At 38.7% G+C, this 12,769-nt stretch overlaps 1 protein-coding gene across 2 annotated transcripts in view; it reads left to right on the top strand.

Moving 5' to 3' along the window:
* FOXN3 (forkhead box N3) overlaps window positions 1-11,720 on the top strand; it is a 204,636-nt gene extending 192,916 nt beyond the window's left edge. For both annotated transcript variants that reach the window (XM_058806241.1, XM_058806243.1), the window contains one exon: window positions 4,158-11,720. In XM_058806241.1, the coding sequence (XP_058662224.1) occupies window positions 4,158-4,707 (550 nt within the window). In that variant the 3' untranslated portion in view covers window positions 4,708-11,720. The remainder of the gene's footprint in view (window positions 1-4,157) is intronic.
* The last annotated feature ends 1,049 nt before the right edge of the window (window positions 11,721-12,769 follow it).

The raw sequence follows: 12,769 nt of genomic DNA, 5'->3' as shown, positions 1-12,769 counted from the left end.
ACGGCGCTCCATTTGGTTTAATTTCAGATCTGCTGCTGATACTGCTGGCAGTTCATGAAGTGTATTTACTGTGGTCCTTTGCATACAATTTTTCTCTGAAGTACCTTTGTAAGAGCTTCTGTCACTATTGTGAGCAGCTCACTGTTGACTTTTAACTCAGTAACCCCTGACAGAATCTCATTGTAGAGCAAGTGAGCACCACTTACTTTTCATACACTTGCTCATCCTTCTGTCTGCTGGTTTGTAGTGGTTTTAAGAAGCAGTTCAACTAGCTGTAGCCAAAAGTTCTGACTGTTCTGAATTTCCCTTTGAAATAAAAAAGTGATTTTCCTTTTTCTTTTTTTTTTGCGAACCGGGAATGTGTGAAAATCTACAAACCCAGCTTACCTTTACTGTTTTCATTGTGTCTTCTGACTGTGTGCTTCCAGTTACATCCAAAAACTGTCATCTGTGGGTATACAGTATCTGTCATCCAGAAGGCTCAGAGGTAGATTAAGGTGATATTTAAACTCCACATAGGTTTTCTTTGTTCATCAAAGGAATATACCTGTCTCCAGTGTGAAATGCAGTAAGTTTTTTTTCAGCAAAACCTTTGCCACTTTGCAAACAGAATGTGATTAGCTATCTTTCTTTCAAGCTAGCAGAGAAATTTAAGGAAGATATGCCTGTACTTGGTGAAATGACAGACTCACTTTTGTCTCCTCCTGAGGAAGACCTCTCTGAAAGGCAGAGGCACTAGCACTGTGCAAAGGACATTATTTCCTCTAACTTGAGACCCAGCTGCCATGAGTCCTGTCTGGCTTCTGGTGACATTGGTAGTAGAATTCATATCCATTAACAATGGGAATGAAGTCAGATTTTCAGAAGTCCAGACTTACATCTGCACTGCTTGAGGATTGTGTCATTGTGCTACAAACAAATGGAAATGTTCTAAAAAGAATGTGTGCACATTGCTTTAAGCTGAGATCCCTCAAGCAAATAAGATAGTCCATGTGAGTAGGATGAAAAGCTCTGGAGACTGTCCCAGCAACTTTCCTGAAAGAGCAAGCCACTACTTTAAAACATGAAAATATGTCAGTTTCTGGAAATTTTGAAATGAAGTTCTGAACAAAAAAGGGGGGAAACAAAGTGAGAGTTACAACCCGAACTGTGAGCAAAAATAGATGGAGCTAGCCAAAATCTGTGTCTTGAAACCCAAGGGAGTTCTGTCTGATGATCTAGGTTGAACTATATAAATCACAAATTCATTTCATAGTGAATATATGATTGTCTAAGAGCAGTGTAGAGCTTAAGAATGTCTCAGAAGCATATCTGGTGTATTAATTGTTTAGATATCTGTTCATTCAGCTCTTACTAATATCAGTTATAAGTAATTTATCTAATGTTTGAGCTATTGCATATTAAGATACAGATGAGATTTACTTTCAGGGTACATGACTTTTGCTGTTGTGAATATCCTAAACACTCTTCCTGTATAACTTTTTACTTTTCTGCAAATGTCCTTTGCTAATCCTCTCCTTCACCTGCTTTCTCTTCCTTTTGTATTTCCTCAAGCAGAACTGGTTGGAAATCTTTCAAAATGTAAGTGAAACCCAAAGATTTTTCTGAGATCCAAATGCTATTCATTTCTTGACCAGTTCCACTTTCTTCTGAAGTGTTATTGTTCTTTTCTCCCATTTTTTTTAAAGCAATTCTTTTTTTGCACCTCCTTGTAAACTTGTATTTTTCTTTACCAGCGCTCCCTGTGGGATGCCAGCCTCACAGTACCCCCTCCCCTGGGACATCCCTCTGTACTCCCCGGGCATTTCATTCTGTTTTTCTGCTGATTTGGAGGAGTTGGGATTTGGAGTAAGTCCCATGGGCATAGCTTTTGAATCCAAATTACAGCCCCTTTATGTAAAGGCAACACTAGAGACTCCAGAGCAGGGTAAATCAGAGATGTCTCTGGCACGTGGTTGCTGTGCTGCTCCATGGAGCAGTGGCTTTCCTTTAATTGACAATCTCTTGGTACAAACCCACAAGAGTAGATCTAAATGGGTGTCTTGGTTTAAATCACATCCATTAGAAGCCTTGTTCACTTGCAGTCAGTAGGAATTTCATTTGAGTTCCCACCTATTCTGTCCTGTATTTGTTTCCTTGGAGCAAGAATTGGTTGTTATTTTTTAATGGAAAATTAGTAGTGTGTGATTTTTAGTAAGCCATATTGCTCTGACTTTTAGCTGCCTTGTAAAATCAAGTAAGTTTAATTTTATGCTAATTTATGATAATTTTTAACATCTTTAAATGTAAATTTACCCTAAAAATGAAGAATCTGTCACTTAAAATGCATCACATGCTTCCTTGTAATGGCTGATCTTAAGGAGTTGGTTATAAATTCACCTTATAACTAGCTTAGTATGGATGATTTCTTATTCTAAGCATTTGGCATCCTCTAATGACAACCCCTGCAGTTGCAAGCCATCACAGAGTAAATGCAGCTGGCTTGCTGCACAATCATGAATGACATTGCACTTAGTTATTAATAATTGAAGGAGCTTTGTGTATTCCTTCTGGGTTCTGTATGGAATTTATGGATCATGCATCTACTCAGAAAGCTAGGCAAAAGTAATTTTGTTGAGCAAAAGAAGTTGGCAAGAGGCTTTCTTTGCTAATAAGTGTACCTTCTATTCTATACATTTCTTTGAAAGCACTGTAAATACCATTTGGAATGACTGATGAATTTGCTGCCTCCTAGCATTGTCCTGTCACTGGTTCATAAATGCAAGGGGCTTTCTTATCTCGGTGAGCTCTTGCAGACAAGGCCATTTAGATGAACAGGAACTGTGGAATTACATACCACTCTTCTTTTACCCACCTTTCAACCTTACCTTTCAGAAATGGGTTATTCTCTGCTGTTTCTTGTGTAAGGAAACCATACATGAGGTCCATGGCCTGAAACCTAAAGTACTTTCCCATTTTTAAAAGTAGAAGAGCAGTAATACTCTGGACTTGCCACTGTGCCATTCCTCTTAAGATACATCTATGTTCAGTGTGTGCATTTAAGAAAGGGTTTTAATCCAACACTGCCCCAAGTGTGCAAAAGCACTCCAATGGTAACACAAAGATGGCAAGTTTAAATCAGTTTATCATGTGAGGGTTTAAACAGCCTTGCTTTTTGGCTGGATTTTTTTTAACTGACAGAGAGGTTCAAGGCTGGTAAACTGGCAGGTGGCAGTGATGATGGCTTTACTCAATGAGGAGCATCCTGCTCTCCTCCTTTTCAACAGGAGTTAAGCATGGCATAGAGTCAGTGCCTTCTTTAATAGTATTGTAAGTATTGTATTCTGTTTTTTAAAGTCAGTGGCAATGCTCTAATACTTTTCACTACAGAAAAAAAAAACCAGTTCATTTTTAAACATATCATGCTGCAGTAGTTCCCACTGCACAGGGTGCCATAAAACCAAAGGAGAAAATGACAGCTTCTAGAGCAAATCCAGATTTATTTTTTATACTGCTTGTTTTTGAACACGTTCTAATATTTCCTTGGCAGCTAGGAATCTTGGCTTAAGATTGTATTGCTTTTAAGGTTATTTATTAACTGATCAGAATCAGAACTGTGACTGGACATAGTTGTTCATTCTCTTGCAAAGAGTCCTAAATAGATAGAAGTTGTGCTACTTCCGAGGTGAACCATGGAATACAAGTTGGAATTAGAGCTGGAAAGTGTCTTTCAGAGCAGGCAAGGAATTGCCCCAGAAAGCTAGTGTCTCTTCCCCACATTCTTGGTAGTATCACTTTATATGCAAAAGATGAGGGGCTATTTATGCAATTTATCAGTTTATTTACCCAGTAGATAAAATAATATTGGGGAGTTTTCTTTTTAATTTTTGAAAATGTAAACTATTAATTGATATTTAAATCAATACTGTTTACACATCATTTATTTGTAACCATCCCCTACTTGTTCCTGCTTCTTGTGCTATTTTGCATCTTTGGGTTATTTTGTATGTTAAGTCCAATCCACAAGGCTTTGAAACGAGCTTGCATGGACATTACTTTGATAGTCATCATTTCAGATTGTAATTTCAATTTACCTGTCAGTCGGCTTTATCATCTTTTGCTTTGAAGCAGGATCACATCTCTGTGGCTTCTAAGAGTGCTTGGATTTGTTTTTACAGGAATGGAATAACAAACTGCCGGATGCGGACGGAAAGCGAACAGTCCTGCGGCTCTCCAGTTGTTAGCGGTGACCCAAAGGAGGATCACAACTACAGCAGTGCCAAATCTTCCAACCACAGGAGCACGTCACCTGCCAGTGACTCCGTTTCCTCTTCCTCTGCTGATGACCAGTATGAATTTGCAACTAAAGGTAGCCAAGACAGCAGTGAAGGAAGTGAGGTGAGCTTCCAGAGCCACGAGAGCCATAGCGAAACAGAAGAGGAGGACAAAAAGCAAAGTCGGAAGGAGACCAAGGATTCTTTAGCTGACAGTGGATATGCATCCCAGCACAAGAAAAGGCAACATTTAATGAAGGCGAAAAAAGTACCAAGTGACACACTGCCTCTTAAAAAGAGACGTACAGAAAAGCCCCCTGAGAGTGACGATGAGGAGATGAAAGAAGCAGCAGGATCACTCCTGCATTTAGCAGGAATTCGATCCTGTTTGAACAACATCACCAATCGGACGGCAAAGGGGCAGAAAGAGCAAAAGGAAACCACAAAAAATTAGAACAAATCAATGATTTGTTTGAACTTACAAAGTTTTGTTTCAGCACGTCAGGTGAATTCTAATGATTTGTGGCAATATCAGCAATTTTTTCCTTTTTTGTTTTTCTTCTATTTCTTTTTGTTTTGTTTATTTGGTTTTTTGTTTGGTTTTTTTTTTTTGACCCTTAAGATTTTTATTTTTAAAGGAGATTGAAGCCATAGAACTCATACTGACACTCAGCTAATTTACAAAAGCTTTTCATTACCTGAAGACAAAAAGTTAACAAAAAAAGAAAGCCAAAATCACCATTTTTTGCTTTCTCCAGCTTGTCAAAAATGCATGGTTGAATACGCAGTGATATCAACATTAATGTGATGGGAGTAAAATTGGGCACTTGGAAATCCCTCTTAGAGTAGAAGAGCTGTGCATAATTTAGTATTCATTCAGGCCTGGCCCTTAAGAATTTTTTTAATGGCCTTACAATTGGGTTAGAAGTGAATGTGAATAAAGAGATTTGTGGGAAAGAGGAGGCACGTACTTCTCAAGCAAGAACTGTTTAGTGGCACTTGGAGAAGTGCCACACAAGTCTTCGGACAGCCACTGGTGGCAACTGTGCAAGCAGCAATGCACTTCTAGTGTGTCACGTATCCTGTGTGGCTCATAGTGTGAAGACTGATAACTCTAAGTTAGAGGAAATTTAAATTATGTATGCAATGGGTTTCAGTGAAATAATGAAATGGGAGGGGTGTGACTGTTAGTAGCATCGTTAACCATTGAATTCTGTCTTCTATATTAAATTGAAAGAATGTTCAAAAAGCCATAAGCCTGAAGATTGGCACTGCGTGCAAAAAATAATAGTAATAGGGAAAAACAAACTATGTCTTCTAAACTGCCTGAGTGGAAAGTAATCAAGTCTAAGAAATTACAGTAGCTACAATGTACATCAGAATCTTTTTCTGTGGATCACATCCTTGATCTAACAGGGGAAACAAAGCTACAAAACCTGCCATTAGTAGTATTCTGTATTTAAAACTAGAAGGAAAGCATATTGGTGAACAGTAAAATTCAGAAATTCAACAAAAGAGCTCCTACACTGCCCTCAGAAGTGAGTGTGCAGTGACCATCAGTCAGGATTCATCTGTGCAAAAATGACAACAAATTTCCAGATTCAACCAGCATAGCCAGCAGAAGAAATTTGATCCACATTGCATGGATTCTTTAGGGAAAGGGGGAAAACAAAAAGCAAACAATTTTTTTTATTCAAAGATGACAAAGTTCTTGTAAGGTAAATAATGTATTTAGCATGAAGCATGAATTATTTTCATATAAATATAGAAAATAGAGAAAAAGGCTATGCCTCTAATTTTTAAGCCCTTAGGCTTAGAGTTTGTTTTTTGGGGGTTTTATTTTTTTGTTTTGTTTTGTTTTTGTTTTGGTTCTTTTTTGTTGTCGTTGGGGTTTTTTTGAAGCAGGTGTTTAAGGTTTAACCTTCTTCAGGGACAAACACTGACTGTTGGGGAACTTACTCTGCAATATTAAAAAATAAAATCTTCATGCTCTGGTAGGGCTTGGATGGTTGAATTATACTGCCTTGTCTGCACATTCAGCCCCCTCTCCCTACTTCTGTTAAAAAAAAGAAAAAAAAAAGAAAAAAGTAAAAGTGTGTCTTTTCTTCGTCTGTACATGTGTAACATGACGCAATAATCTGAGGGCAAATTTAGTAGTGAGTGTGTATGACAGAATCAAGAAAATAATGGGAGGTTAATTGAGGAAAACTCTCTGATTTGATTCAGGAATAAGTAGACAAGAAAATAGCTTTGCTAATTTGCCATGAAAAAATGAAGTTAGTTAAGAGCCTTATGGAGGTGTCTGAATAAAAACCAGTGTTACAGAGAGTGTGATTCAGGTACAGTGCTACTCTGGTAAGGATGGCTATGAGACTGAAAATCACTACAGCACAGAGAAGCTGTGAAATAAACTAAACAGTCTCTCTCACCTGGATTCTTGCATTTGGCATGAAAAATTCTACACTTAGAATATCCTAGAGGCAAAAAGGAAATCCCAGAAACCAACCACTTAAGAGAACAAAATGGTTGGTTTCTTAAAGAGTATAGGTTTAGATTTATCACTAACAGCTGTTTCAGGCAGCAGTTTAACCAAGATGAATCTAGTTTATGAAGAGTGAGTTAGAGAAGGGTTTGACTTCCTATTCAGTGCAGTGAGCTAAAAGTTGTATTTGGAGATGCCTGTGGTGTGTGCTCAGTTAGGAGGTGGAAGGACTGAAGGACAGGCTGGTCTGGACCTGGTTCTGTACCCCACAAGCATTTTGTAAAGAACCGGGCAGCACAGCAAAAGTGTGCCTCTCCTCCCATCTCAGCCAGCATGTCCTGGGATCCAGGTGCAGCTTGATAGCTGCCAGAGCCCAGCACAACTGCCAGCTTAGGAGATAAGGAAGGAGAGAGCCATGGATAGTGCAAGAAACAGCCTTGTTCCTCTCAAACACTAAGTTTGCAGGGGCCAATGCATGCAGCATTGATTCCAGCATTAGTTAAGTCAGGAGTACATAGAGACTAACTTCTGTTGGCTGCCTGCAGCCCTTTAGATAACGTTGGGGAAAACAGGAACGACCAGTCCCTTGTCCAGGTAGCACAGAGATGAATGAGCCATAACATTTCCCTTGTCTGATCAGACTGGGATAATCTGCTTCTTCCCAGGTCCATGCTCTCTACAGCCAAAGTCTGCAGGTGGTGAAGCACACAACCCTGTACAAGAGAGCTTGGTGTTCATCTTTTACAGACTTTTGGGAGAGTCACTTGAAATAGGAGATACTACAGTATCACTTTGCCACCACCTTTGCTCATTGATGCATAGTTGTATCAGCTTGGGAGTGGCTTAATATTTACCAAAAACAGCACTGAAAAATCTAGTGGCAGAAAATACAAACCATGGCTCAGCCATCTCTGTCCTCCAGGGAAAGCTACATGCTTGTGTGCCAGTGGCCAGATTCTGTCCACAACACTAATTCCAGAGCAACTTCTCTGATTGCAGTGTGTCAGTGCAAATGAGATCAGTATCTGCTGAAAAACAAGTACCATTCATTAATGTGGACTCTTGGTGGCTAAATATATAATTACCACTAGTATTACTCATCTTAGAAAACAGTCATTTTGCATAAATATCTAATTAGGCAGGTTAACTTTATACAGATATATATAGATACATATGTATAACACCTTATCTAAGACTTCAACAAGATCTCTATATATTTCCTGGTAAACCTAAAATGTTGGCAAGCATCTATTTTCATATAAAATTTGTTTCTCCTAGTCTGATCTGCCTGGAAGGTATTCTTTGGTAGGATTTTACACAGTTATGTTTGGGCTGCCATCAGTGGATTATTTCTGGTGTTTAAAAACAACTTGTCCTTATTGATGCTTATTCTGACTGTTGATGAGAAGTACATAATTTGGATTGTATAAAGTATTTAGGAGTCACCTTTTAAACCATATTTGTGCCTGGCTGACAATGGCAACTTTGTCAGAACTGGTTCTACTCCATCAGAGAAGTTCTCTTTTTTTGTGTAAGAACTGAAATTGATTTGTTTTCCAAAAAATACGATGTCAGCTTTTAATCGAATTGTCTTTACTTCAACTGAATGATGTCAAAACGGACTGGTAATTGCACTGTATTACAAACTCTCTCACTTGCCAGATAGGAGGTGGTGTGGTTTTGCTTGTTTGCTTTCCTTCTAAGCCATTTTGGGGTGAGAAGTTGTCAAATCTCTAACTTCCCCTTCTTCTCACTCTGAGTATTGCCAAATTAGCGTTTCTCCAAGACAGGTGGGGGCGAGGTCAGCAGGTGCTCAGTGGTGAGTTTCACATGGGCATGAATTGTAAGGGTTGCTGGACTTCATGGCGAGTTCCTTTGGAATATGCCTTCTGCAGCAAGAAGCTCTTGCAGGCCAGAGCTAATGCCATAAGCAGATTTCACCAGCATCTCCAGGGAGGTGAAATCTGCTGATCGTGCTTGCATTCTGCAAGCAGTTGGATGTCCTACTGCGTTTTGGTGCAGATTCTGCTTGCATTTAAAAATGCAAGCACAGGTCTTGAACAGCTTAAATGTATCACCCCATAGCTGTTTCTGAAAGCAGTCTGCTTCTGATCTTCTCCTGGCAAAATTGGCAGTAGTTCTACAGAGATCACAGGGCTTTACAGCTGAAGAGCCAAATGTGGGAGTGAGGTGAGCCCTGTAGGACTGGAGAACTGTCCTGAGACTCTTCTCTCCAGCAATTGAGGTTCATCTTATGGTTCCTCTCCTACCTTAATGGGAGAAGGGAATCCCAAAGGAGATGCATTGGCTCCCAGTGTTGAGCTGAATTACTGTCTACTTGTGGAAAAGATACAGAAAAAAGCTGGAGGCTGCATTCTTCACTGGAGTGAGGTAGAGATACATCGACATACTTTACCAGACAATGAAATTCTAAATTGTACACCAAATGGCACCACAGATAAAATTACCAAAACAACACTTTGTCCTGGTTTCTTAGTAGTGGTAATTTATTTTCACTGAGATTTTGGCTCCCATCCCAATCCGTCTAAAGATGTAGATCATAGAATCTACATCTTTGAGTTGGAAGGGACCCATCCTTCCTTCTCGGCCCTGCACAGGACACACCAAGAATCACACTGTGGGTCTGAGAGTGCACAATCTGAGGTCTTCTAGAACTCAAAGGTGTCTGGTCTCCTTTGCAGTGAGTGGAGCTGTAGACACCCAAGTGGTCCTGGAAGCCTTTACCATTTCACTGTTATTGTTACTACAATTTTTGCTTTAATCCGGCCCTAGGCATTTTTTGAAATATTACTCTCCTGTGCTCCAGGATCAGAATAAAACTACTGAGAAAATGCATTTCCAATGCAATTTACTTCACTTCCTGGAGAATGCAAACCCAGCTCCTTCAGGCACATCGCTACTGCCTGAATAGCTCATTGGCATATTTTTTAGGAAATACTTTGAAACATTTTCTTAACTTTGCCACCAAAAGAGCATTTGAACCATACATCCTCCTGATTGTAACAGAGTATCAGTGTTGATCGTCTGACCAGTTAAGTTTTAGTAGTGTTCTTCACAGCCCTCCAGTAATATATCAAACACTGTTATGCACATAATGCAGCACTGTGATCTAATTTAAATAATACTTTTTTATTATTTATACTACTCTATGTAATATACATCAACACTTTGCTATATAACCTAAGTGATAACCCTCTTAGTTACCTGCCAAACTCTGAATTTCTGTTTGATTTATATTGCAATTAGCACAGTTACCAAGTTGTAATGATGTCTCTTTTCCTTTGAAATGGGATGTGTAAGTCAAACTATACATTTTGTGTGTTTCTGTTTTGAGATGAAGTTTATAAGGATTTACACACAACATTCAGTGTTCTGTATAAATCTGCATACATTTGTAAATTCATCTGTTAATCCCCTTTTCTTTAGAAAGTATTAATTGATGGTGGTTTATTAGGGATTTTTATTTTTGCATTTTTATTTTTAGTACTGGTTATTCTTGAATTAGGCAGAGACTTGTCAGCTGGGTTGCTTTATCTTTGATCATGTACATGACCTTATAATTCTTCCACAGTTCAGCAAACAAGTACTAGCTTCACTGACCAAAAAACAGTCTCAACCTAATGTGTCTATGGTGCTGTATTTTGCTGGTATACATTTAAACCAGAAATGATTTAAAGGTCACTTTTGAGTTGTTCTAATAAGTAGCCTTTCCTGGTTTGGGAAGTTTGGGTTTTGTTTTAGCATTGAAAACAAGATATATTTATCTGAAACTATATAATGGTTTTTCTACTGTATCACATTTCCTTTTGCAAAGAGGGGAATATCAGCCTGATGCAACATCCTTTCACAATCAGTGGGAGGGAGTTTTTTGTTTCACTTTCTTATTTTCAGTGGATTTCGTGAGGCTTTGGATCAGGCCAGCAGTTACAGGAGCTCATCATCCGAGGGTTTAAGGGATAAATGACAACTTGTGCTGGCCTTTAGTGCTAGAAGGGATTTCACTGAATACTAAAACTACATGCTGGACTCTGGAATGGCTGACAATCTAAAATGGGAATCTCTTTCATTTGTTTACTCTGGCCTGAAATCCCAAGACCTTTTTTTGTTTGGATGACATTGAACTTGAGTACATTTTTAAGTTACTAGAGCATTGTACATTTCCTGAGTATGTGTGTGGGACAGCAATTGAAAGTCATACCTGTTATCTGATAACCAGTTCCATGCCTGCATCATTCACACTCACTACTTAAAACTGCCATGATGTAAAATGTTGGGGGGAATGATTTGTGTGTGTATGAAAAGCATTATGAACTTGTACATTTTTTTATACTCTGATCTGTAATTTCTGAAGTATTTTGTTTTACAGAAAAAGTGATAAAGCAATCAAAAGACCAAGAGATTTAGTATCAATGCTTAAGGGTCACAGGACCTTAACTGGCCAATAAGTTAATTTAGTACAGTGATAAGCCAATTTTTTTTTTCCTGTACTTGGCGTCTGAAACTGCCAATTTCATCAATATTAAAATATAAACTGTGACGGGGAATGAACAGTGATGTTAAGTTGTATTTGTGTTTACCTAAATGAGCAGTCCGAAGGCAAGTGCAATCAGCTGATCTTTAGGAAATATGAAATTGTTGATTTAGAGGCATACTTGCATTTTACATTTTCTTGATGTGTAATCATATTGCCAAAGACAAACTATTTCATCAATTATTATTGTAAATAACACTTTCCCAAAACCTACCATAAAGTTTCTGTGATGTATTGTCTTCCAGTTGCAATAAAAATTACTGAGTTGCATCAATTGAACAATTGCATTTGTGTGAATATTAGTTTTAGAATATGCTCACATATTAACACAGAACAACAGCGGTTGTTTTGTTTGGGGTTTTTTTAACAAATTAATTCTTTCATTATTAAGTAGTTCTGGCCCTTGTGGGATGTTACCTGGATCTTTACTGCTGTAGATATCAGCTCATGTTAATTTCCTGTACATGGCTGGACATACTAAACTGAAATTAAGTTAGGATCTGGTTCTCCTCTTTCATCAGTTTTGCAGCCCAGAAACAAAGCTGATTTCATTGGGAATTGATTTTTGTTTTGGTTTTTGGTTTTGTGGGTTTTTTGTTTGGTTTTTTTTTCTTTAGTTAGCAACAATCAGAAGAGATCCAGTAATAAAATGTCTAATGGCATATATATAACCTCTGACAAACATACCTTTGTAGTCTGTGCATTAATCCTTCCACCTAAGTCTAGAGTTGAAGAAAACAGTGCAAAAGGATTCTCTTCAGAGAATTAATAATAAGGAGTATTAAAAAATTGTAATGGTCTCATAGCTTTCTCCAATTAAAATTAAACTGAATAGTACAATCTTATAAGTCATAGCATTCCTCAGACACTGTGTTTTTGAAAGTCTTCTGTTAACAGTCCTAAATATCGATTTCTAAACTTTGAAAAGGACTGAGAGGAAAGAAAGCCCCTCAGTTCTTCCATCAAACTTTTTCACAGCTGGTTTGAAGCGCTGCTGAGGCAGAGAGGGTGGTTTCTCAGCCATGTAACGAGAATGTATGGCTGCTGGGGCTGGAACTCAGCTGACCTACGAGTGTCCCCCTCTCTTGTCTTGATGCCATCCAGAGTGGCTGGTATGGGAGACTACTGCACCAGGCTTCTGAGGGACAAGATGGGTGTGGACATCCTGGGAGAAAGTGGAGCAGAAGAAGCAAATGTCTGAGATACACTGAAAAGAGCATAAAAGTGCCCAAGCTCAATATCTGTCCAGGCAATTGCTACTTCCATGCATTGCCTGGAAAAGTTTGTGGCAACCAATCCTCGGTGCCCACTGCTGTTGCAACTGAACAAGGAGAGAAAAAACTTTGCCAAGGAGGGAGACAAGATGAGAGTTGACTGATGAGAAGGCAAAACCTCTTAGCTGTGCTCTGAACCATTTCCTCTAATGGATTCCCCCTCCCATCTGCAGCCAGTGAGGCAGGGATCACGTAGCAGCCAGTGGAT

The sequence above is a fragment of the Ammospiza caudacuta genome, chromosome 6 (genome assembly GCF_027887145.1).
Source record: "Ammospiza caudacuta isolate bAmmCau1 chromosome 6, bAmmCau1.pri, whole genome shotgun sequence".
NCBI lineage: Eukaryota > Metazoa > Chordata > Aves > Passeriformes > Passerellidae > Ammospiza > Ammospiza caudacuta.
The sequence above is the reverse complement of the archived record's forward strand: the minus strand, read 5'-3'. Positions and strand labels throughout refer to the sequence as shown.